General features: G+C 41.4%; 3 protein-coding genes across 9 annotated transcripts; 2 read left to right on the forward strand and 1 right to left on the reverse strand.

The window, feature by feature from the left end:
* The first annotated feature begins 994 nt into the window (after positions 1-994).
* LOC112279927 (uncharacterized) lies at positions 995-12903 on the forward strand. Its single transcript, XM_024514700.2, has 25 exons — positions 995-1523; positions 2273-2382; positions 2541-2712; positions 2999-3099; positions 3315-3387; positions 3884-4022; positions 4263-4423; positions 4669-4790; positions 4937-5042; positions 5185-5278; positions 5408-5456; positions 5841-5942; positions 6084-6230; positions 6454-6616; positions 7191-7472; positions 7857-8008; positions 8303-8431; positions 8547-8664; positions 9046-9241; positions 9397-9508; positions 9765-9919; positions 10214-10662; positions 10852-11723; positions 11871-12065; positions 12227-12903. The coding sequence occupies exons 1-25, from the start codon at positions 1358-1360 to the stop codon at positions 12698-12700; spliced, it is 4839 nt and encodes a 1612-aa protein (XP_024370468.1). The 5' UTR covers positions 995-1357; the 3' UTR covers positions 12701-12903.
* A 3398-nt stretch (positions 12904-16301) lies between these two features.
* LOC112279928 (amino-acid permease BAT1 homolog) lies at positions 16302-19876 on the forward strand. Of its 5 annotated transcripts, none has more exons than XM_090248931.1 (9): positions 16302-16529; positions 16652-16815; positions 16979-17075; positions 17328-17588; positions 17748-17986; positions 18257-18438; positions 18594-18883; positions 19057-19186; positions 19337-19876. In XM_090248931.1, the coding sequence occupies exons 2-9, from the start codon at positions 16776-16778 to the stop codon at positions 19694-19696; spliced, it is 1599 nt and encodes a 532-aa protein (XP_090105057.1). In that variant the 5' UTR covers positions 16302-16529; positions 16652-16775; the 3' UTR covers positions 19697-19876. The 5 variants fall into 5 exon arrangements, with proteins under 5 accessions (XP_090105057.1, XP_090105058.1, XP_090105059.1 ...); XM_090248932.1 differs by having other exon boundaries at positions 17748-17956; XM_090248933.1 differs by lacking the exon at positions 16652-16815 and having other exon boundaries at positions 17748-17956.
* Positions 19877-20822: 946 nt separating this feature from the next.
* Positions 20823-24349, reverse strand: LOC112279930 (uncharacterized). Of its 3 annotated transcripts, none has more exons than XM_090248934.1 (7): positions 24208-24349; positions 23009-23977; positions 22657-22724; positions 22370-22432; positions 21963-22064; positions 21727-21786; positions 20823-21481 (listed from the first exon to the last, which is right to left on the reverse strand). In XM_090248934.1, exons 2-7 carry the CDS (start codon positions 23814-23816, stop codon positions 21026-21028), a joined length of 1557 nt encoding a protein of 518 aa, XP_090105060.1. In that variant the 5' UTR covers positions 23817-23977; positions 24208-24349; the 3' UTR covers positions 20823-21025. The 3 variants fall into 3 exon arrangements, with proteins under 3 accessions (XP_090105060.1, XP_024370484.1, XP_090105061.1); XM_024514716.3 differs by having other exon boundaries at positions 23009-23850; positions 24208-24340; XM_090248935.1 differs by having other exon boundaries at positions 24183-24323.
* Between the last annotated feature and the right edge of the window lie 632 nt (positions 24350-24981).

Consider the following 24981-nt stretch of genomic DNA (forward strand, 5'->3'; position numbering starts at 1 on the left):
ATGTTTTAAAAAATCAATTCAAAAACCTTTGTTTATTTTAGGGGATTGTTAGGTGGACACCACCACCTTTTATTATGTGAACTCATCATGTACCATGCATCCTTGTATGTATAGAATAAAACTTTTATTTACACTAAAAAGCTTTAGGATAAATGTATACCTGTAGATTTCTTAAATGAAATTAATTAGCTTTTTAAAGTGAACGAAAGAATTACCTGAATTTCTTATTTTTTTAATATAATAAGAAAATAAAAAACACCATAATTCATTATATGCAATTTTTTACTATTAACTTATTATAATTTTTTAAAATGTAAATAAGAGTTTTATTGTGTGTATGCAGAGGATTATGACACAAGAGGTGTCTACACAATAAAAGGGAGATGTCCATCTAAAATTTCCCTATTTTATTATGGTAGACCAATTTAAAAATATCTTAGTACAGATGAATTATGTTCTTACAGCACCTTGGATACATTTGGTGTTGTTATTATTATTTTTATTGCATGTAGGAGTTAATTTATATTATTATTATTATTATTATTATTTTTGTGTATTCCTTAAGTAATGTATCTACTATTAAACCTTGAAAAAAGTTTTTAATTTTAAGTAATTATTAAGAAACTTCACGCATTATACATATATACATCTATATATGTATAAAACAAAGCAACACTTAGGTTTTCCTTTATCAAGTTTTAAACAGTAAGTTAAAATTGTGGAAAATTTTCTCCATAATAAATTTTACCATGTACCAAGAAAGAATGCCTTGTAGATGGAAAGTATTGAAGAAATGGCTAATTTTAACATAGTCAACAATCCCCCCCCCCCCAAAGAGAAATGATGGAAAGCGAAGAGGAGGAATAAGCGAATGAGAGTGTGGGGGCCAGGGATGCATTCACACCGCACTCCACTTCATTGAGGGAGGGTCATTACGAGTAGTGAACAAGCTCGGTAGGGGGGGGGGGGGGGGGGTGCTTTTCACTTTCACAATCCCATTCATTTTGCATTTGCAGCCAGTTTGCTAGTTGAGGAGGAGGAGGAGGAGGAGGAGGATCCATCGCCGATTTCGCCTCTTCTTCGCCCTCTTCGCAATTCTATCCTCCCCTCGTAAATCAGACTGACTGTCTGCATTCGACGACGCGGTGCAGTGAGAGTTAGTGAGGAAATAAGCGGGGAGCCCTAAGGGCGCCGATCTGTGGCTATTTGATAGGAAGACGGAGTCAGGCTTGCGAGGGAGGGAAGAGGGATCTGTAACTTGAGTGAGCGGTGAGAGCGAGGAAATCGAAGGAGTTAGGGGATCGCCGCGTGTGTGAAGTTTTTTTGTTTTTGTTTTGGAGGATGTGATCGGCAGACGATGGTGACAAGAGAAGGCATCGGGGGAAGCATGATGAAGTGGGTAGCGACGCAGCACCTGGACCTGCAGCCGGTGCGGTCCGGTGCCCCAGCTGTGCAGCCCCATTGTGCTGCGTTTCATCACTCGCAGGCGTTGATTGCTGTGGCTGTGGGCCGAAACATCGTAGGTGAGGGGTCTGTTGCGTCGGAACCCTACATCGCTGGCTACTCCGCTCTCTGCTCTGTGAATGATTTCTGGAATTCTTGAGTACTAGCGCACGAGAGGAGTATACTACATTGCATTTTCCAGTGACCAGAATTGTGGAATCACCTGTAGCTCACATTGGTTTTCTTATGTTCGATTTTATATTTGCTAAAATTCCATTGATCTGCGAGTTTTGATTTAAACGAGTGCTAGGATTCGAGGAATAGGGAAATCAGCTTAGTTTAAGGCGTGAGTAGCTCCTAGTGAGCTCCTAGTACCAGCAAACGATTCTCACAAGCACCTCATTCAAAGCAGATTTTGGAAAATAAACATGGGTGGTTTTTTCCCCGTAAGCATAGACAGAGTCTAGTTTTCTTTTTCTGACATACTCCTAGTCTTAGCATGAGGTTCAGTTTGATTCGTCTTAGCTGCTCTTAAGATATCGTTCATTTTAAAGTCGCTTGTACATATGGTTTAATAGCATATTCTCAATGTAGATACTAATGCCTTCTGTTCTGGTGCTCTTGATTAGTGGGTTTTATTTTCCTTCTTTCAGTTTGAAATTACCACACGCACAACGCAAGATTCGGTTTTTCGATTGTGCAATATTTTCTAGTGGCAGCTCTAAAACCCCCTGCCGTTGTTGATATTCTCTTCCTTTATTAACTGGCAAACGTTTTTAGTCATTAGAAACGCTTACAGTTATTGGATGTGAATCTGTCTATTTTGCAGAGTTCGATGCACTCACAGGATGCAAGCTATCGAGCATTGATATTGGAGCAGTTGTTGTGCGCATGGCTTACAGCCCAGCTGGAGGTCATGTCATCATTGCCATACTTGAGGTTAGTTGAAACATGAAAGAGCTGAGTTCTCATACATTTTTCTTGACTTAGAAGATACATTTCATTATTACCCTGTCAGATTTAAGGCACTTAGCTGATATGTATCATGGTCTTCTTTGTTCTGAATTGCACTCTGATGGAATTGTTTGATGCTGCAGGACTGGACTATCAGGTCATGGGACTTGGATACTGAGCACACATATGTTTTGTATTCCCCATCAGATAGAAAATCTGAGAATTCTGGCGGTGGCAGTATTGAAGTTCATGTAGCACTCACACCCCTGAAGCCTTGGATTTTCTTTGCTGCTCATCGTCGGCTAAGTGTCAATGGTAAGATCAACTCTGCTCTACAATTGCACACAAGTTCTTGGGCAGAAAATATTAAACTTGGACTTAAATGTGGTGTCCGATTTCTTTATAAAAAATAATTCAAACGAAAATTCTCAAATCGCCTGAATTGCACAAATCATACAATAGACCTGTGCTGTTTAAACTCCACGGACTTTCAGTGATTTCACCAGGGAATTCATGCACCTGAGGAAGAGACCTTTCTCCTGATGGCTTTGGTGGATTATGCATCGAAGACTAATTTTTCAGGTGGCTTTGTGTAAAACAGTTGTTGGTACAGTCGAAGGCGTGAAGTCTGCCTCTAAAGTAAAGATGGATCTAAAGAAGCCCATAACTGAGCTTGCATGTCATCCTCGGCATCCAGTGTTGGTATTTTTTCTTTTCATAGTTGGCTACTTTAGTTGACTTAGATCAGGAGCTGAGTCATGCCTACCGTAGATTTTTTTGAACGGGGAAACCTGTTATTTGCTTACCGGATAGAGCGTTTTTAAAGTCGTGTATTTGAGTTCTTGACCTATCTCTTCCACGATGGAATCGCGAACAGATACTCTAAACTAATGCTTTTGAACTGTGTTGGAATTTAGTATGTTGCATACTTGGAGGGCGTCATACGAGCCTACAGTATTCAGAATTTTGCTCTCCTGTACACACTACAAAGTAAGTTACTGACATCTAGACTGGATTTGGTTCAATTAGGAAGTATTCGATGGTGTCTATTCAAGAATTGCCAAAGAAGTGTTATCACGATTATATAACGTTTTCTTTATGGTCTGGGAGTGGTAAAACTAATGGTCCGATGGATGTAAAAATTACATATTATCTTTGCGCTAGATTGAATTTTACATTTAATCTTATTGTTCGAACACAACAATCTTGAGATTATACCCGTTGTCGGTAAAAGGGCATGAGAATATAAAGATTGTCTGCATCCAAGGTTGCAAAGCTACACGTGAGCTTGTAGTTGTCAGTGTGTTTTAGATTTTTCTGCTTCGACATGTGCAAATCTTAATGTGACGATACTTGCTCTGGTGGGTGAGTTCCGAGTATTTTCATTTGAGGCTGGTTCAACTGTAGAGCCAGTACTGTGGATCGCATATCTGACCTATTCGCGTCTTCGATTACGCATCGATTTTTGTCGTTGGCGGTGGTGCAGTTGAGCCGACTGTAAAGCTAGCAGGAGCAGGAGCATTTGCTTTCCATCCAACATTGGAGTGGGTCTTCGTTGGTGATCGGAGTGGAACTCTTTTGGCTTGGGATGTTTCAGTTCCAAGTAGACCAAGTTTGATTGGCATGTGAGTAGGCACTACCTGTAGTTGTTATAGCTGTTTCTTTAGGGTCCAAAGTCTAAATTGCCACGGGTTGCATTGTCGTTTGATTTTCGAACACTTTTCTAGAAGGTGTCCATTTTATTCAAATTATGAGCTGAGTGGTTTGACAAAACAAGTAAGTGGAAGTCTATGTCAAAAAATTACAATTTCTTTTTTAGGTTAATGTGAACAAAGAGCAGTAACCTTTGATTGGGTGTTGAACAGTGCCTCTACAGGCACAAGTCCGATCACTTCCGTCTCTTGGCTCTCAATGCTCAACATGCTAGTGACGCTTACGAAGGAAGGAGTAGTTCAAGTATGGCGACCCCGTGTGAACCCCGATCCAAATAAAACCAACATGCGTGCCAATTTCTTGGAACCTGCAGGCAATTATCATTTATCTATTTATCCATTTGGTCTTTGAGACAAAACCCTTCTGATTATATATATATGTTCGAGAAGTCTGAAGCATTGAGAGGATTGCACCAGGAGCGCATGTTTTTCAGTTATTTTGTTTGAAGGCATCTTATAGGCCAAGAGAATTTTTTTGTAGCTAGCAATTATACTATTTGAAGTTTGCGTGTGTTGTACTATCAGTTAAATGCATTCCCACGTATTGAATATGGTGCAGGAGTGGATTCGTTGGATATTCCCACAATCCTGAGCCAGGGTGGAGGCTCTGTGTATCCAGTGCCTAGGATGATTGACGTTGTTGTACATCCTAAGATGAATCTCGCATCACTTATTTTTGCGGTAAGTCAGGGCAAAATGGCATCCTTTGAAAATTTTGGTACTTAAGTATGCATTTTAAGTAGCTATTGCCTGACAAGTTTGAATGGACAGTACCAAGCTGCAATTCAATTTTCCATTAGTTACATTTTATAGTGAATTCTTTGCAGAACGTGGCTGCTACTGCTGAAGAGACCAGGAGGAGAGGAGGGGGTGTATCTCGAGAGTCGAGAAGGCAGCTCTTCTCAGTGCTTCAGGCTTCTCGAGGATCTCCAAGTATTTCATTCCTCACGTTTATTTCATGTCATGGTTCAATTTAAGTTGATTAGCGAACAGCTTTAAGTACATCTTAACTTAGCACCATACAGATCATGGTTCGATTTTGCTTATGCTGGAGCCTCTGATTTTCTCTGCGAAGGTTCTGTTCTGAAAGAGAAGCTGGCAGTCCTCGGATCTACTGGCATCTTACCTGATCATCAGACGCAGCTGCAGTATGCTAAATCACAAGCAGCGTAAGAATTTTTGTTGTTTTCAAATGGTTTAGTGCCTTGTTACTGTGGTAAAAGTAGCATCTTGGGTTGGAGCGTCATCCTCCGGAAGTACACCAAATTTGACTCATGAGTTTCATGTTATGGATACAGTGGCCAGTTGACTATATCAGACCTTGCAAGAAAAGCGTTCTTATATGGAGTAAGTGAGGTCTTGGCATTGTGCTCTGTTGTTCGTGCATTTGAGGGATAGATTGTAAGCAGAATTTGTTTTACGTTGCTACGGATTTCTAAATTTAGATCAATGGTGATAGTTTGTCAATGTACTAGGGTACATTATGCAGGCTTTTGATTTTCTGTGTCGAATTCATTGGGTTATGTTTCGATATCGATCCAACTATGATAAGTGCCTCTTTTTAGTTCTCGTAACATGCTCAAGCGCTGGATGTAAGGGTGCTGAGGTATTTACCCTCTATGTGTCATTCCTAAGCATCTTTGCATGCTCTCAAAACTTGTTAGTAGTTATTTGATACTTGACTTAATTACAGTTACTGTTTTTACCATGATCAAATTGTGATGTTTTCAGAATGGCATGGATGGGCAAGGAAAAAGTGGTCCAATTTTGTCGCTTCCACTCCTCACAATTGCGGATCCTGGGCATCCCTTGCGTGATATGCCTGTTTGTCAGGTAAAATTCCATATATTTGAACAACGTAAAAATCTCTCTGTAGTCTGAGTTTTTCTTTCTTCAGTTCAACATGTATGATATTTAAATCTACTTGTGTCCTGTAACACGGTTGCAACGTTTTCTTTTGCTGCTGTGATACAGGCTTTCCAGCTGGGAATGAAATTTTACAACAATGAAAATCGTATATTTAATTACCCAGTGAGATCTTTTTTCATGGATGGCTGCAACTTGACAGCATACAACCTTGCGTCAGGAGATTACAATATCTACAAGAAACTATCACCTACGGTTAGTATCTTGGCTTGTAGGAGTGTCGTAAAGTTCTAATGAGCTGGAAGCCAATTTCCATTGAGAGCATTTCTTCGAAAATCCGTGAAGATGTTGGTTTCTTCAAAATCCATGTTGGTCGTCGATTTTTTCTCCCAAATTACTAGAGTTCAACAGTAGTTGTATTGTGTAATCGATATTTCTGTACTTAGCTTGAACTAAAACTCTGAGCCTATTCCCGCAGGCCAATGGAGGAGGTGAGAGAATTCCTAAAAGGATGCTTTATAGCACCAACCAACATATGTTTCTTATATTCTTCGAGTGCCGGGGTGCTGCAAGCGAGGTGGTTGTCTATCGGGACAACCTTGGAGCTAAGACAGCCAAAGATCGAGTTAATGCTCTTTTAGGTTCGTGGAGATTGCTTAATGTCCTTATTGCAAGTCCGTGCAAATTTAGTTTTTATTGTTGGCGTAGGGTTTGCATTTTACTTCTCTGAGTCACAATAAGTGAAAGACTGACGAATTTTGTAGTCCAGGACTTCTTTTCTGTTTGTTGCATCATCAAAATTGGTCCACGGTCGGCAAAACTACGAAGTCCCTTCTAATTTTCCAGCAATTGCTGAGAGCATGTAGTATCTAATTAAATTATTTGTGAAGTAATACTTTCAAGACTTATCTATAAAGTCCTGTGTGAAATGCTTGTGAGTTTATCTTTCAAGTGTATTCACTTTCATACGCTCTTCAAGACAACTACATAATTACTTGTTTCATGCATAAATCAATCTCACTGTTTTTTAAGAGCCAAAGTTTTTAGATTCAAGAAGGGCAACTTCAAACACTTTACACTAGACTGCTCTTTCATTACTTTAGTTGTGTGCACATGCCTTTCTATGGATCCCAAGGATGTGCAACTTTCTCTTGCATCTGAGACTACATCCCTGTCGCCTACGTGTTTCTCAATTAAGACCTGCTATGATTGCAGGTAGTGATGGCGCATTCATTGGCCCTACACAGAACCAGTATGCGCTTCTTGACGATGATGGAGTAGGGCTCGTTTTGTACTCCATTGTAGAAGATACAAACCTTGCCACTTTGACAGATCCAGCACCAGAATCAGCAGAGAGTAGAGGTCCAGATGGTGCATTGGATGAAAACGATTTCACAGAAACTTCTACTAAAAGACCCCTGGATAAGAAAGGGCCTCAGGATCCGATCCAATTTGCGTTCGACACCCCTGTGCATCGGATTTTCTCATGTCCTTTAGGTGGGTTGCATTTGTGATTGCTTCTGTTGATTTGCTACAAACTTTTCTTTGGCGAATTGTCTTTTTTCAGTCGTTCCATCAGTTTTCGTTGATTGTTGTATGATCCGTTCTAGCTTTGAGGGTTCATAGAGATCTGTTGCCTCTTAACTTTTACCACCCTTGCTGCTCTTTCCTGTTTTGACTATTTATTCTCGTGGTTTTGGATTTTTTTAGGGTATTTTTTTAAAGCAATATAAATTAGTTCTTGGGTCGTGTTGCTAGTTCCCACCATCTGTAGTTTCTGTTTACCCCTTGTATTTTATTCTGTCAATGTTACAGCATAATGTAGCCGGGTACACGTTATGTGTTGCACGTTCTTAGTTTTGTATATTGTAACTTTTGCAGAAGCAACACTGCTGTACGTTTGCCCGGAAAGTCATATTGGGCTTGGAAAGGTGTATCCTGGTGCTTATACTACTACTGGGGAACTGCTTGTATCTACGAACCCAGAACTTGGTCGTCTTATACAGCTTCAGCCGTTTGAAGTAGTTTTGGAGGTCAGAATACCGATTTTTTCGACGATATTTTATGTGATCGCGATCTTCCAGTGAAGCTAGAGTAACATTTGCATTGTTTCATCGAGATGCATGGATGCAAATCTGTGTTCTTGAAGGCAGATTTAGTGGGATTTGTGGATTCCCATTTCTTTTTATTCATCATGCGGGCAATATCTTCACTTTCTGGAAATTATGTGTAATAGTGTACCTCATTGTTCTTCTTTTCACACATCTCAAACAGAAACCTTGGTTGGACAAATTCATGATTGATTAAAGATTCCTGACCTCTTACAGGTGCAATGGCAAGAAACTTTGAGTGGGCAAGTTGCTGGTATCTTAACTACACAGCGTGTGTTAATTGCTTCGGCAAATCTGAGCATTATCGCAAGCACGTCTGCCACTGCCGACAGGGGCTACCCTCCAATATCCTCTCTGTGTTTCCAAAGTTGCATTTATATGTCCTCTTTTGAGGAAGTTTATTTGTTTGCTGATGTTTTGTAGCTTTGGACATTGTATTATATCCTTGACTTCCATGAACTTTAGATCTCTCATGTGGGTAGGTCCCTCATTGCTCTACTCAACAGCTACATCTGTAATGATACTAGGATGGGATGGGGTTGCCCGACCTCTAGCGCGCATTGGAACTCCAAATGCTGGTAAGCGTGTAGCACATCACCCATTGCTCTGGATGTTCCACTTGAAAGTGTCCATATTACTCAACTGTCCAATTTATTGTTATATGCTTGAGCTTTAATACCATCTGTAAAGCATGTCTCTCATAGGGTTCGCAGGTTGTTTTAATATACTTGGATGACAAAACATTTATGCTTTAGTAAGAAATTCGAGGTGGTTTCATGCTTGTGCTCGAGAACTACGTATTTAAGACACCACCAAATAGATCCTCAAACATGAATAGCGGAGAATGAATCAACCACCCTATGACTTGTATTCTCTGTAATTATTTGAATGTTGAAATGCTGATCCTGAGATATTTAGTCAGAAAGCCTTACTACCGTGAATTTTGGTGTCGATTGCAGCTCTGGTTGGAGCTTTAAATGATCGGCTGCTCCTGGCATGCCCCAATGATCCTAATCCAAGACAAAAGCAGGGAGTTGAGATCAAAACTAGGCTTGTTGGTCTGCTAGAACCTTTGGTTGTCGGTTGGACAACCATGCAGAAAGTATTTGAACCAAAGCTTGACCTTTTGGAGATTATGTACCAGCTTACTTCCAGGTCAGTGGTTCGTTGAGATGAAATTGACTAATTTGGAGATAATTTGTTTTCTTTGTTAGAGTACTGTGCTCTCTTGCAATGCGTGGTATACCTGGTACCGCACATAGAAGTCTCAAAAGTTGATGATGTACCATCTTTGGTCTGGGTTATTGCAGTTTTGACAGCTTGCGTGTTACGTCTCATACCCTCGATGCTTTAGCAAGCGGCCCTAGAGTTTGTGCTGAGCTTGCAGTGGAATTAGCACAGGCTGGGCCACAGTTTACCCAGGTATGTGCGATTGCTCTTAGGTGTGATGGTTCTCTATACGACACCGGTTGTTGTCTGGGCAAACATGAGTGCACTCAATTCGATTAGATGTCATCATGGGCTTATTACAGGCATTCCTTTTTTCTTTTTTCTTTCGGTAGCATCGGTTGTCATGCCAATCAGAAATCTGGGTAGTGTTGGCGGTTTCTTTCTGGAGAGGTTGAATGTCTCTCAATTGGTTTCTGAGATGTGATTAGTTTGTTGTTACGTGTTTCAGGAATTGCGATGTAATTATGCAATTAAGGCTTGCCGTTTCCAAACTGCTTTGTCCATTTTAAAGGACGAATTTATTCGGTCTCGGGATTATCCACGCTGTCCACCAACAACTCGCCTGTTTTTGCGCATCCAAGGCTTGGGTCGTGCTTGTATCAAGTGATGTCCTTGTCCTACATCAGTAGTTTGACTGCTAAACCTGCACTTGGATTCGTTCATGAAGTAGTGTTTATTGTACTAGTTCGTACTTGTCAAGTTTTCCCCTGCTTTGGTGGCTTATATAAATTCAAGCCCAAGTCATTGTGATGGGTTAACATGGCGATTCTCGCTTCTTATGGTAGTGTTTTTTTGAAGGGAGTGTAGGTCGTTTTAAAGTTTATTTGTTTATTTATCTTCTTTTAACAACTCTAATCCTCTGTGTGCCTGACATCTATTTTATTGACTCGGATGTAGTTATGGACAATTCGACATGGCAAAAGAAACTTTTGAGGTCGTGGCAGATTATGAAAGCATGCTGGATCTTTTTATATGCCATTTGAATCCAAGTGCGTTGAGGATCCTCGTCTACAAATTGGAAAGGGAAGGCGCAAATACAGAATTACAGCGACAGTGTGAGAAGATTTTGAGCGTTAGGTCTGCTGGGTGGGGTCAATCAAATTTTGCAGCAGAGAGTATGATGCCTAAAGGACCTGAGTGGGCTGGAGGAAATTGGGAGATCAGGTCACAGTCTGACGGCAAGAGGGTCACGGATTGGGAGCTGAATAATGAGGTGACAGCCTACATGAAGACTGTCAATGGCCCAATTCCAACTATAACTCCTGACCATATTGGAGTTTACTTGGGGACTTTAAGAGGCCGTGGAACAGTGGTGGAAATTCGAGAAGATATGCTCGCTAAGTTTGGTAAGTTCCAATAAACATACTTTTAAGTTTCTTGCAAATGTGTCATTCATGTGGATGTAGAGTTATGATTCATAGGTTACATGTTTTTAATGGCCTCATTCCTCTGTTTAAATTTTGATGGTGTATTACTCATGGTTGTGGCACTTGTAGTTGTCTTGTGCTGATCGCACCACCACTTGTGTGAAGCAGGTTCAAACGGTAACACAGAACCTGTCCCAGCAGTATCAGGCATGGAACTGGCAACTATCGATGCAACTTCCACGCAGGCACCTTCTCCTGGATTAAAAGCAGCAGGCCAACCTGCTTCAGAAGTTGATTTGCAAGCACGTGCTGCGGAGGAATTTGCGAAGGGCTTAGGTGCTGCCAACGATGATAGTAGCGATGAGGATGAAGCAACGACTAAGACCACAAAACCCAAATTCAGAATCCATATCAATGCGAAGCCTACAGGTGGTGCGGCAGCGGATGTCAGTCAGTTAAGAGCAGCTACTCAGAAATTAAACTTTGGGGAGGGATTAGTTCCAGCAAGGTCTTCAATCTCCAGGGCCCCACAAGACCCATTCCCTGCCCTTCCGGCCCCCACGTCATCTATGGCGCCACTACAACCACCAGTATTTTTGCAACCAGAGAGTGGAACTGGACAGAGTTCAGCACCCATACCAGAAGACTTTTTTAAGCAAACTATTTCAGCGACCGCTGTTGCCAAAGCCTTTGAAAAGACAGGTACCTTTGTTCCTCAGGCACTTCCTCAGGCGCTTCCTCCTAATCAGCCTTCCCCAGCCTCTTTCGAACTTCCTGGTGGAGGCGTGCCACCTCAGCAACCTGAAAACGCAAGCTCTGCCATTAGTGATGGGTTGAGTTTGCCAGGGGGCGGTGTGCCACCTCAAGCTTTGACTGCTCCAGATATTGTTGCTGCTAACTTAAAGGAGTTGGACAATAGTTTGGACCCAGCAGCAGCAGCAAGAAAGAAACAGCAGCAACTTCTGGACCTCGTCGGTGGTCCCAAACCTCCAGCCCCTGCTCCTGTAGCACCATGGGCTGCTTTTGTCAAGCGTAATCAGGTGAAAGTTGTTCGAGGCATGCTCTTTTTCATTTTGCTGCATTTTGTAGTTTTATTTATTTATTTGCAACCATAATTTTTGCGTATTCGCGAAAGAGTTGATTCGAGAGTGCTTCTTACCCTAATTCTGGATTATGTAAATCCTCAGATTCCTCGAGGAGAGCCAGCAGCTATTTGTTTTAAAGCTGGACTGGCCTACATAGAGCAGAACCAGTTGAAGGAGGCAATCCTTTGCTTGGACGAATCTTTTCTTGGTTTGGCTAAAGAGCGTTCCCTTGGCACGGATATCAAACCCCAAGCTCGTATTATTGCACAGTATAAGGTTGCTGTACAGCTTTTGCAGGTAACTAATCTACTCCCATTTGATGCACACAACTTTTTTCCTTCTCAGCAGTTGCATGCACTTTCCTTCTGCCCTGCACTCATTTACCGGTTCATTTCTTCCCTCGTGCCTGCTTACTTAATAATGTCCTAATTTTGGCTCATGGGGTTTTGATTGGGCAGGAAATATCACGGTTGCAGAAAGTTGACGGTCTCGGGTCTGCAGGCGCTCAAGAAATAGCCAGATTATCGCGACATCTAAGTTCGCTTCCACTGCAGGCCAAGCATCGCTTCATCTGTATTCGAACAGCCATTAAGAAAAACATGGATGTGCAAAATTATGCATATTCGAAGAAGATGCTGGAGTTGCTCCTATCGAAGTCCCCTGCTAACAAGCAAGACGAGTTGAAAGCTATGATCAACTTGTGTGTACAACGGGGTCTGGTTGATAATACCATTGAAGGCGAGGAGGACCCATCACAATTCTGTGCCGCAACTTTGAGTCGTTTGTCTACTATAGGGCACGACAATTGTAACGTTTGTGGTTCGAAGTTCTCAGCCCTGGCCACCCCCGGTTGCACAATCTGTGGTATGGGTACAGTTCAAAGATCAGATGCAGCTGCAGGCGGCCCCATTTCGTCGTCTCCATTTGGGTAGAAATATTTTCTGTGTATTTTTCGCATTTCCAGTAATGATAGCTTCACACAACTAGGGGATTTCTGGGTTGACATGTTCTTATAGTTCCGCCAACAGCCTGAAGATTGTGTTCAGTAGTGAGGGAACTGTATTCAGGTCGAATTTTTCGTTGTATTGTGGTAATCATGGCAGTACATGAATAATTATCACTGTTTAGAACACAATGCCTCGCACCATAGTCTTCCAATTCCATCTCTTACAATTTCTGGACTCCAGTGGTCGTGGTTGCAGTAGTCAATCGCATGGTCTCTGTTACATATTTAGTGCATGGCCCGCCAAAGTAGTATCTAGGCACTAGTGTCAACTTTGTAATATTGTCACCATGACATTTAGATGCCCTTGCTTCTGATGTGGTGGATATGAGTAGATTCCCTCACAGCCAGTCATTCTTAGGTGCTCATAATCAAATTGTTAGTCATTGAATTCGTTTAAATGTCACATCCAGAGGACATCTGAAATAAGTTCATCGTATTTGTCTATCAAAGTAAATCCCATTGGAAGAGTGTTGACAGTCTCAGACTTATTGCATCTGTGCCTTGTGCTGTAACTGTTCTGACGCATCTGGGAAGTGTGCAAGTGTTGATTAGAGCAGTATCATGGAAGGGCACATTCAGTGCTGTTGTTTTGTTACGATTAAGCCGTTGCACTCATAGAAAAATCAGTAGAAAAAGCTGGTTTGTCGCAGTGCAAGTGTTGTATGCAGAATATTTCCACCGCGAAAAGAAAAAGGTGGATGGTGTTATTATCAACGCAATTTAATAACCTCCAACAGAGTAACATTTGAATGCAGCTGAACACGTTGAAGCTTGAATGAGATGAGTGTTTCTTCTCAATCAATAACATACAATTGTATTGATTTGTAAAGGTAGTTTTTGAACATTCTTAAATAGTAAACTGTGTTGTCAAAGCCTGTTTTGTCCAAGGCAAGTACATATTTATTCATAAAATGAATTTTAAACATGCAAATAAAAATCTCAATAATTCTTTTGAGTATGTATTTTATCATGTTAAGACTTAAAAATATGTCAAGATATATGTTGAGACAACAATATTAGCTATAGTTGCTCACACACAAGTAAAACAAATATTATTTAACTATTTACTCATGTTATATAGGTAATTATATGAATAAATATGTATGTCTATAACACAATGGAAGAAGATTGACACACTCAAGAAGGTCAACTTCTTTAGCTACACCACTAAACATGGTTACAAGGTTGGCTTGTTAGAAGAACCCAAGATGATGTTAGGAATCATTAAATTCAAATTGCAAGGATGTTAAAAATCAACAAATCAAATAACTAATCCAATGGGTATGGTATGCATGGCTTCCAAGAAAACCTTTTGTGATGATATGGCTAATGCTTGTAGGAAATCTATCCATTGGAGAGTGGAGAAACAAGGCACAGTAGAAAGATACTTGCAAACTTTGTACATTCACAAGAGTAGAGACAACATCACATGCATTTTTTACATGTTCGCGGGTTAAAGAGGCATGAATAAGACTCAAATCACTAAGGAGATTGGCACACTTACCAAAAACATATAATACTTGGCAAATATTATTACATAACATCACTAATATAGAAGAGAGCAAAACATTAAAGACTTAATATTTTTAGGACACATCAAGCAAAATCAAGGTATTATATAACATTGTATGGGAAGTATTCATATATAATTTCTTATGAAATATCTCGATAGCCAAATGTATGCAAGAACTCAACTATGACAAATTCAACCTAAGCAAAGCACCTTACTAAGAATGGAAGGTACTAATATAGATAGGAATGGAGATTTGAAAGGATATTTTTTGCTATAAACAAAGTACAAAAATAAAAGTATTGATTATAGAAAGGTTCATGATAATTTGGACCTTAAATGACATCATTGCTACATGAAGGTTTGAATCTAAATGGAAGTCAAGACCACCAAAAGCATTCATGTCCCATCATCTTGTAGCCTACATTCCAACAATATCAAAAAACCAACCGCTCATAAGCATTATAAGGTGGAGAATTTCACAACATTCACAGAGGAATGAATTGTAACTTGTAGTTGACTTTGAAGATATTTAATTAGTCCATCTGGAAAGCCCTATTGATGCCCTATTTGAAGAAGTTTGGTTGAAATTAAGAAGATGTCAACTAATAAGACATCAAGATCAAGGACAACACAATACAATAGAGGAACCAAATCCAATGTACAATTATAATTATATATGGAGTAGGTGATAAAGCAAGCAAGACATGGAGCATTAACAAGGCCAAAAACCCAACAACAAGAGGATAATATACAATCCAACAACAAGACGATTATATACAATCCAACAACAAGAGGATTATATAAAACCCAACAAATGAGGAACAAAGATAGAGGTCCAATACAATTTGAAGGACAACCAAAGCCATTGGTTGTTTCTAATAATCATCAACGAGCATCCACCATCACAAATTGATGTAAGGCAACAACAACCAAAACAATATCAATAGCTACTGGAAGAAGTAAATATACAATACACAACAACCAATTTGATCAAATACTCTAGCCTAGACACAACAAACTTTCTTAAGATAGTAATATAAAATAAAAAATAGATGACCTACTATCAAAAGCACAAGTAGACCAAGACATAGAAGCCTTGATTGCAAACATGACAATAATAGAAGTTGAATACAATGTATAAGATTTAACCAATCCTATAGCATATACCTAGGAAGAGTTAGAAATGACAATACACACAAGAAAAAGTATATAAGGTAACAAGGTTTATATAGCAACAACTTGAAACTTAAAAGATGATGACTTTTGTAGATAGATGGAAGACATGCTAGGATACTATAGTTTAGGACAAAGATATCCTAGATAGCTATACTAGACTCATTAAATCTATGATTTGTCAAGACTTGGCTAATGGCCATATAAACCAATGTTGTAACACACAAATCCATGTTATTTGCACAACATAACCTCAATGGGGATTTCTTGGATTACACTAACATTGAGTAGATATTGAGTGGGAGGACAACGGCAAAAGATAACATATATAATATTTGTTAAAATTCTCCAAAATATATTTAAGAATGAAAAAAATAAATTACCATGCAAGGTACTAGCAAGATACCTTTTCTAACTTGGCCACAGAAACCCACATGAAAGACCATGACAACGCACATGAAAATGCAGTTTCCCAAACTAGAAGTTCAACAACCAGTGTAACATATACCATAAGAAATAGTGTGTGTCGGAGCCACCAGCGAGGACACAACCCGAGACAGCATAGTCTGGGTTAAAAATATACTTCTCACCCACCTTCCACCCCGTGCGAATGATATCCAGCTATGCCATGTAAATCCCGGGTCGGAGGCCGGGGTTCTGCTAAAACCCTGCCCTTACCCGTCGAATCTTACTATCCGTTTTCATGTCAAATAAAACCTCGCACGTTGTGAATCATCCCGCTATTGTCACGTGTGCGGACGTCCGTCGTCCACGACGTCCAAATTTATCGTTCGTTGGTTTTCCCCTCCCGTTCGTGCACTTTAAATAGGATTGGATGGTTTTTCACGTTAATCTTGTGTACAGTTTGTCCTCCGCAGCTGTGTTTCGCAGCGACGACGTGTTCAGGAGCTGCCTCTCGGACCACCTTTTTGGAGCATTGCTGTGTAGCCGCGGTAGACTTCTTGCGTCGCGATAGTAGACCTGAAGATTTGTGCCGAATCTTTACGAAGCTGTTTGTGCCCGTGGTATGTTTGTCGTGGGGGGTGGAGGCGGACTCGCAGACAGCCAGGTACTTTTACTGTGCAGCTGCATGTTTTGGTTCGCAAGCGAAATTCAGTGCATTTATAACATGTCTCGGAATAGTTGCACCCTTCTTCTTCGTAATTTCAAAGTTTATTTTGGGGTAGACAGCGGTGGGTGGTGAAGATCAGCAGGGTGTGTTAGATCTTTTGCTCTCTCTCTCTCACTCACTCTCTCTTTCGAGTCGCGAGAAGAGGTCTGCCGTGGAGAGTGTTTCATTTGAAGAATACAGGATATGGCCGACGAAGAAGAGACTTCTCTTCTTCATGGGCGAGGTGAACTCGTCTGCGTCAACTGTTCATGGCGAGTGTTGTTGTTTTGCAAATTTCCCAGGGAAGGGGCTTGCTGCTCAAGTACTCGAATTTCATTTTCGAATTAAATGGCGCTATGCGAAGAGATGGTATTTCCGAGCTTTAGTGGGTTGTGGTTGCTTTGCAGTTTTGACGGGGATGGAGACGGAATCTTCCACCATGGATTCTGGGCAACAGCGCCTGCAGGATCTCGGATATAAACAAGAACTAAAGCGTGATCTCTCGTATGCTAATTTTGTCCCTTTCACTTGTTACTGAATGAGTATATCAGTCTCCACAATTTTACTTCCTATTTGAAACACTTTACTTGTTACTACTGAACACAACATTTTGTGGCTTTAGAAATTTAATTGTAGTTTGCGATCCCCCCTCGGACAGTATCCAATTCTTGGAAAGCTACAGAATGTCGCGCCTGCACGTAAGCTTGAATATTTTATTATCTGTAATGACCAGTTCTTGTGCTTGATTTATACCAGAGTTTTATCGAACTTCGCATTCTCCTTCGCCATCATCTCCATACTCACAGGAATCACGACGTTGTTCAACACGGGGCTCAATTATGGCGGAACAGTCTCTATGGTCTATGGGTGGCTTATTGTTGGAGTATTCACCTTGTTTGTTGGCGCTTCCATGGCAGAGATTTGCTCAGCATTCCCAACATCAGGAGGGCTTTATTACTGGAGTTCACAATTAGCTGGTCCAAGATGGGGCCCCTTTGCATCCTGGATTACTGGCTGGTACCACACTTGTCCCTCATTTTGGCAAGGTTTGAATGAATCGTAGTTGTGTCTTATGCACATTTACTTCGTTTCAATTTGAATTTAACATGATTCTTTAGCTTATAGAGACAAGGCTCGTCTTTCTGATACATGAAAACCTGAGGTCTCATTCCTCAGGTACAATGTCGTTGGGCAATGGGCGGTGACAACTAGCGTAGACTTCTCGTTGGCCCAACTGATAGCGGTCATGGTTCTTCTTGGCACCGGCGGGGCAAATGGTGGAGGATACGTTGCAAACAAGTATGTTGTTATAGGAATTCATGGGGGCATTTTGCTATCACACGCACTTATCAACAGCTTGAGCATCTCATGGTTGTCATACTTCGGTACAATCGCTGCCGCTTGGAATATTCTTGGTACGATGATTGTGGAGATTGCTTACCTAGTATAAGCACTCTAGCTTTATAAATACGTGTCGGGCAATCAGTTAGGTGATGTGTACCGTACACGGATGTTTCCAGATTTTCATGAAGTTACTGCTGCGTCACTCAGAACACTTTATATTTTTAAGTGACCTGTCTGCTTAGTACACAAGATACCAATTCAATCTGACAATTGGCTGAGGACTCGTTCAAATACTTTTGCAACTACACTGATACAAAGAGCAAATTATTGCGTCACTGCAGGGGTTTTTGTGCTGATTGTGCTTATTCCAGCTGTTGCTAAAGAGCATCAGAGCCTGTCATCCGTTTTTACGACGTTTATCAAACCAGCTGATGTTGGAATCGACAGCAGCCCTTATATTTTTCTCTTGGGTTTGCTCATCAGTCAGTATACTATCACGGGATATGACGCCTCAGCTCACATGGTAAGCATATCTAGCACAAAATTATTGTACACCCTTGTGACAATCTTTGAACTGATCACGAGGTCGAGATTTCTAGCTTGACGCACTCTACATAGGAGATTGACCTCGTTCAACAGATGTCACTTGTGAATCACGCTTGTGATCTCTATCTGCAGTCAGAAGAGACAAAGTCCTCAGATAAGAATGGAGCCTATGGCATTCTGAGTGCAATCATTATTTCGCTCATCGTGGGATGGGGGTATATCCTAGGACTCTCATTTGTAGTGATCGACCCCGCGGCTCTGCTTAATGAAGCAAATGATGCCGGAGGCTATGCTGTTGCGCAAGTTTTCTACAATGTCTTTAAGGCGCGTTATGGTAGCGGGACAGGCGGCATTGTGTGCCTGGGCATTGTTGGGGTCGCCATCTACTTCTGCGGAATGAGCTCCATCACCAGTAACTCAAGGTAAGATCAACACCCAACGTCTTCTGGTTCTCTTAATTACCTGAACACCTGGTCACACATTTTCCAACCGCTTTCATATAGAGCGAATCTTTGAGATTCAGAACTCAAAACTTAACAGCAAATTGACTCAGCCACACAAAAAAAGTCATCTAGCTAAAGAGACCACAATCCAGGATGGTATATGCATTTTCTCGAGATGGAGCCATGCCGTTTTCGAGATGTTTACACCAGGTGAACCGGCGAGAGGTGCCATTGAACGCCGTCTGGGTGTCATCAATCATAGCCTTCTGTATGGCACTCACGGTGAGACCAGACTCTAAAACCACCATATTCTCTCGTTGTGTTGCATTGCGTTTGCGTTGCATTGCCACTGCATCTGGTGAGCTTGTGATTGGTGTGATGTGTCGTCTTTCTGACCCATTGATTCGGGGCCCGTTGAAATGGGGGAGCCAGTCGCTGGGGAGCCTGGTGGCGTTCCAAGCCATGGTGTCGATTGCAACAATTGGGCTGTACATCTCCTACGCGCTGCCCATCCTTTTCCGCGTCACCATAGCGCGCAAGTCTTTCCACCGGGGGCCCTTCAACCTGGGCCGGTATGGGGAATTCGTGGGGTGGGTGGCCGTGCTGTGGGTGGCCCTTATCACCGTCCTCTTCTGCTTGCCCGTGGTCTACCCTGTGACCAAGCTTACGCTGAACTATGCCCCCGTGGCCGTGGGGGGGGTCTTCGTCTTGGTCTTGGGTGTCTGGGTCTTGAGTGCACGCAAGTGGTTCAAAGGGCCCCAGTTCAACGTCGTCTCCCCCTTTAAAGACTGAGTCCTTTCACCCGTAGACTTCAATTCTTCAAATGTATTTGAAATATTTTTTTAATATTCAACATTCATGATTCTGCATGTTACTTATATAAAGAGGTTAACCTAATAATAGACGCTGTAGGAGGATGTATTTGTAATTGTGAATATAATAATCACTTTTAAATTTGCTGTTGCCGAATCATTTTTCAGTTCAAAACTCATAGGTTGCGCACAGCGTCGGTGAATGCATTGGTATGGAGACTTGTTACTCCACTCAGTTATACATCAAGACCAACATATATTACGAGATTGGATATGTTTTTTGTGGCCTAATGACACTTGAGTCACATATGCAAAAGTCAAATCCAATGCTAAAATAAGTGGATAAATGAAATTCTTTTTATTTATTTAAGTTTTGACATTCAACAGTTCATTCGATGTGATTTTCACTTCATTCGTTGAAAATAGAAATCTTCCCGTTTTTGGCTCACTCCTGCGACCATGAAAAGTTCAATTGTTTTTACCTTTTTACCATTCTCTATTGATCAGTACAAAAAGCTGTTATTTAAAATATCCATGTGAATATTATCATTGTCTTAATATTTCGAAGCTTTTGCATCATGGATTTATTGTTAAAACAAACTGTTATCTATTTTCTATATTTATTTATTTTTAATCATTGATGAAGGCAACAACGTACCTTATTGTTAACATTGTATTATCGGGCTCACACATACTCAAGTGTTCTATATTTCATGATTTGATTTAATTCATTTTACTATTTTTAAAAGGAGAAGTTCAACCAGTCACTTCTAAAATAGCCTTAACCTATTGAGAAACACAAATTCATAATAAAAAGCAATTCAAGTCATATTACAATTTATTTGAATTGCTGTTATATCTTTCATATGCAAATGGTCTATGTAAGAAAAAATACTTCCAAAATAGTTTTTGGTGCCATTAGTTTAATCAAGTATGAGCAACCTAAAGACAGACAAATATTTCCCAAGAGTGAAAAGGAAATAAACCATGTGTCACTGTATCTTTTCTTACCAGCTGGTACTATTATCTCTTCAAACTCATTCAAATGTGCTTGAGAAAAGTGGTGGAAGTGCGTCAAAGGGAACAGAAATACTTGATTTACAGAATTACGCTGAAAACCTACCTTTCATTGATTGATGATTCGTATAATATTCCCCGACATCCTATAAATAGATATCACGTATAGTCACTTTGCAGTAGAACATGTACAATATGCAGATAACTAAGAGTAGTTGCCAACCATGTTTCCATCAGGAGCATGCCTACGGTTGAAAGTTGGCATGAAAATCGTGAAGGGTCAAAGGCTGATTTAGGCATAAAAATCGTCGACATCCTCGTTAAGAAGTGCCTCCATATCATCTGTTAGATCCCAACCTGCCATCTTCGCGGCCGCAGCAATGCTCTCAGGGGGCTTGGCTTCATGAGGGGATGATGGTGGCGATGGGGGCATTAGGTCCCAACCTGGGACATTTTCAGCTTCAGCAGCCATGCTCTCAACAGCTTTTGATTCCAGTGGTTCGGGTGGCTGTGGCGGTGACGATGGCTGAGGTTGGGTTCGGGGTTGAGCCGGTGATTGTTCCTGCCGTGGTAATGGCGATGGATCTGGTTGGAATCGAGGTTGAGAAAGTGGCTGTTCTTGTCGTCGTGATGATGGCTGATGTTGGGGCTGGGGTGGAGGTTTTTCCTCCTTCACAGCTGGTTCCTGCTGCCGGTGCTGCTTAGGTGCCTTTGATCCTTGTGGCAGGTTTGTATTGGCAGCAAAGACCTGTACATTACCAAATTCATGACGTTCAGATAAAATCTCTGGCCAATCTGGGAGAAGGTCAACCTGGCAGCCTTTCACTAAATTACATAGGTAAATGGTCATTTGTAGGGAATGCAAATATACTCTAGTAGGAATGAAATAGTTGATGGTTCAACCCCAAGAGAATCGTACTAATTAGTGATTAAACAAGCTTTTGACATGCATCTGTCAACACAATCATGATCAGAAAGAGGAATAAGTCATACCTGTACAACATTATTGATAGTGATATTGAGATAGTGTGCTGATGGACTGAAGACGGCAACCTGTACAACGAATGTACGAGACTTTCAAAGCTTACTTCAGGCATGTTCGTGGCATTTTGCAAGCACAACAACGACGTTCAATGGAAATAGTCACTAACAATAAGAGACTCAGAACTGATTCATGGGAGGCACATGCAATAAATGTAGCTCGAAAGCTGTCGAGCAACTGGAAATACCTGTTTCAGAACGATAACAGCTCCCGGGGAAATGGCCCTTGCATAATCTGTGTTTAAAAACACCTTATTGTTCATCATCCCTGCCACCGTTCCTGTCGGATCCTGCACAGGCCTGGTCACAACTCACTGTCTGTATAATTGGCTTCTTAGACAGCTTCTAATGCCCACACAAAGACATTAGTTGATTACTGGTGACACAATGGTAGCGTTAATTCATTGAGATGTAATGCTTCTCAACACAGCTTGCGTGCTCCTACGTGGATACAACTAAGCCTTGAAGCTTTTCATCGTGCAATACCTACAAATTTGAATAACCTCGATGCTTCGTTTATCCCTTAAGTCCCTATAATTATAGCAGATATCATTCGTATGATTAAGATTTATCATAATCGGTAATCGTTGCTCACCTTCAGTACAACAGCTGCATCACCAAAGACGGTAGGAGTTAACTCCTTGATGATAGCTACAAACTGCACAAGAAACATTCAACCTTTCGTAATCCATGCTCCATTGATAAGGAAGATTTCCGGAGAGCGCCGCACACATGGCTTAAGAGTGAGATATATCCAACTTTTCACTAGTAACACATTGGGTTTTGTGCTCCAGAATTACATGCTAGTGCTTGCAGGTGACCCCAGGAAACACGAATCTTCTTTTCTGAATAAATTACAAGACAATGTGAAGATTTTCTTACATGCGGGACTTCTTGTGCGCGTGAGGATCCGATGCTGCTTGCCGTGACCTTCAGAATCGCATACCTTGCTGATAACATCAACAAGTTCAGCCAGTGAATGTTTCGGGTCGTGATTAACAACGGACGTTATTCGTTCCAACAGCTGACATAGCATCACAGAAGTCTGATTCTTACTTAAGGTCAAGAGGTGTAGCATAATTACATGTTGTAATGAGAAACCTCACTTTTGAGCATATAATAGTTTCCTTAAACACTGCCCCTTACACAAATTTCTAATACTCTAGAGTCAGTTACTGAAAAAGGATAGGCTTATATCTCGAGCATAAATGGAAAATAAGGTTAAGCAACTTACCTGGATCAAATTCGTCGACGTCAAGACTTTGCAAAGCACTAATCCAGGCGCCTTTTCGAAAAATCGTGTCATTAAATTCAGTTTCTCTGGAACTAAAAGCATTCCCATTGCCATTGTCATTGCCAATGACACCTATGCTATCTCCATCGTTACATTGCTCTTTTAGAACAAGATCCCCTACAGGACCAGGAATTCGAAGTTTCTTTGAAGGCCCTCCCCCATCTCCTCCGGACGATGAGCCTCTGTAACCGAAATACTTTCTAATGTCAGCTCCCTGCTGAGGCGCTTTCTCTCGGGAATTAGGGTTTCGCGATGTTGGAATTTCTGGCTGGGACAATCCTTGCTTGCTATCATTTGCTCTCGATGCCAAGTTCTGCGTGGGAATGGGTATGGTAGAACCAATGGAATGAGAAACAACAGCTTGAAACGAGGGCAACGGTGGCAGCCGCTGTTTGGAGTTAGGACCTTCTCTTGATACCAAGTTATGTGTTGGAAGGGGTTCTGTAGAACCACCTCGGGAAATAAAAGGCTCCGCAGTCAGGCTTGCAACTTGTGTTGGCGCGTCGGCAACATCGACCTTAGGCGACGGAGTGGACCCATTTTCGGTGACTAACCTTGTGATCCCATTTCCTGAATGCCCTTGCTGAGCAGGTGGAGATGCAAGCGGTGCAGCGGCTTGTGATGGGAATGCAAGATCATCAGCTCCATCATCCTCCGCTCTCTGCTGCGCCGCTTCCTGAGCAGACTCGCCAACAGCCCCGAAAATGTCCGAGAGGTCCAAATCTAGCTCCTCTTCCCAGGAACCCATAGCGAAAGAACATTTAATAGCTCACCATCGCCAACTGCATTTATTCCCTCCGATGCAGCATCATGAATCTCACTTTCGCAATTCATTCCACCCCATCGGAACACAATACTCCTGGGCGGAAAACTCTCCCCAATAATGCTCAAACGAGCACAGCACTAGCACTTCAAACCGATAGCAGCGCATAAATCTCATCATTCATAATTTCCAAAGAAGAACACGAAACTAACTTCAACCCAAAACTTGCCCAAAACTTCTTGTCCTGGAGTGACAAAAAGAAAAGAGCGCCATGCCACTGGAACACATCTGTGGATTGTAAAAGCGCGTCAAACAAATAAACAGGGTAATGGAACCAGTAGGAATTCACACCTAATTGAGGGATGATCAGATGTACCTCCACACTTGCCTAATGGTTGATCGATGCGAGCCGTCTACAATACGCTTCGATCTGCTTCACTGATTGATTCTTCCGAGGAATCACCATTGAAAACTCGTAGAAATTCCTTGGTGTTCCTCAGTGTCGTGCGAGTGGGCGGGAAAGGAGCACGATGAAGTAATTCATCCGTGAACCTCGTAGGGATGCCCAGATTTTTTTCACATGGAGGAGGAATCTATTGCAGTTCCACAAGTTCGTTTTCTTCATTTACATGTGGCACATACAAACATTTCTTGTGGAATGAACCTCATGGCGAGATGTTTTCTGTAGCTTATATTTGTGATACATGCATCATACACATCGCGGTCTATACACAAAAAACCTACAGTCACCAACCAGCAGGGAATAAGCAGACTTGAAAGAACTACAAGTTTCCATAAGGAAGTTAAAATATTCCCAACAGTAACTGCGATTCCACTGACGTTTTCTGAACAACTTGCTGAATCAAACCTCAGAAGACGTGCAAGCGTAACTGAATGTCAAGAGCACCAACTATCAAGAGTATTTCTCACATGATTCGGTGGCATCCGAAGAAATCTGTCGAGTGATAAATGAGAAAGTGCTAGGAAACGATGGTTACAGCACGTCAAGCAATGAAGAGACTCGTAGAACTCCTTAGAAGTCGTAACAGTTTGTCGAATCCAATCCTGCCCAATGACGTAACCTGTGCAGCTCCAGCACACAACATATCTAAATTTTAGACTATCTCTAAATTGGGTGGTGAATGTAGAC

This window comes from Physcomitrium patens, chromosome 3 (assembly GCF_059467195.1).
Source record: "Physcomitrium patens ecotype Gransden chromosome 3, ASM5946719v1, whole genome shotgun sequence".
Classification (NCBI taxonomy): domain Eukaryota; kingdom Viridiplantae; phylum Streptophyta; class Bryopsida; order Funariales; family Funariaceae; genus Physcomitrium; species Physcomitrium patens.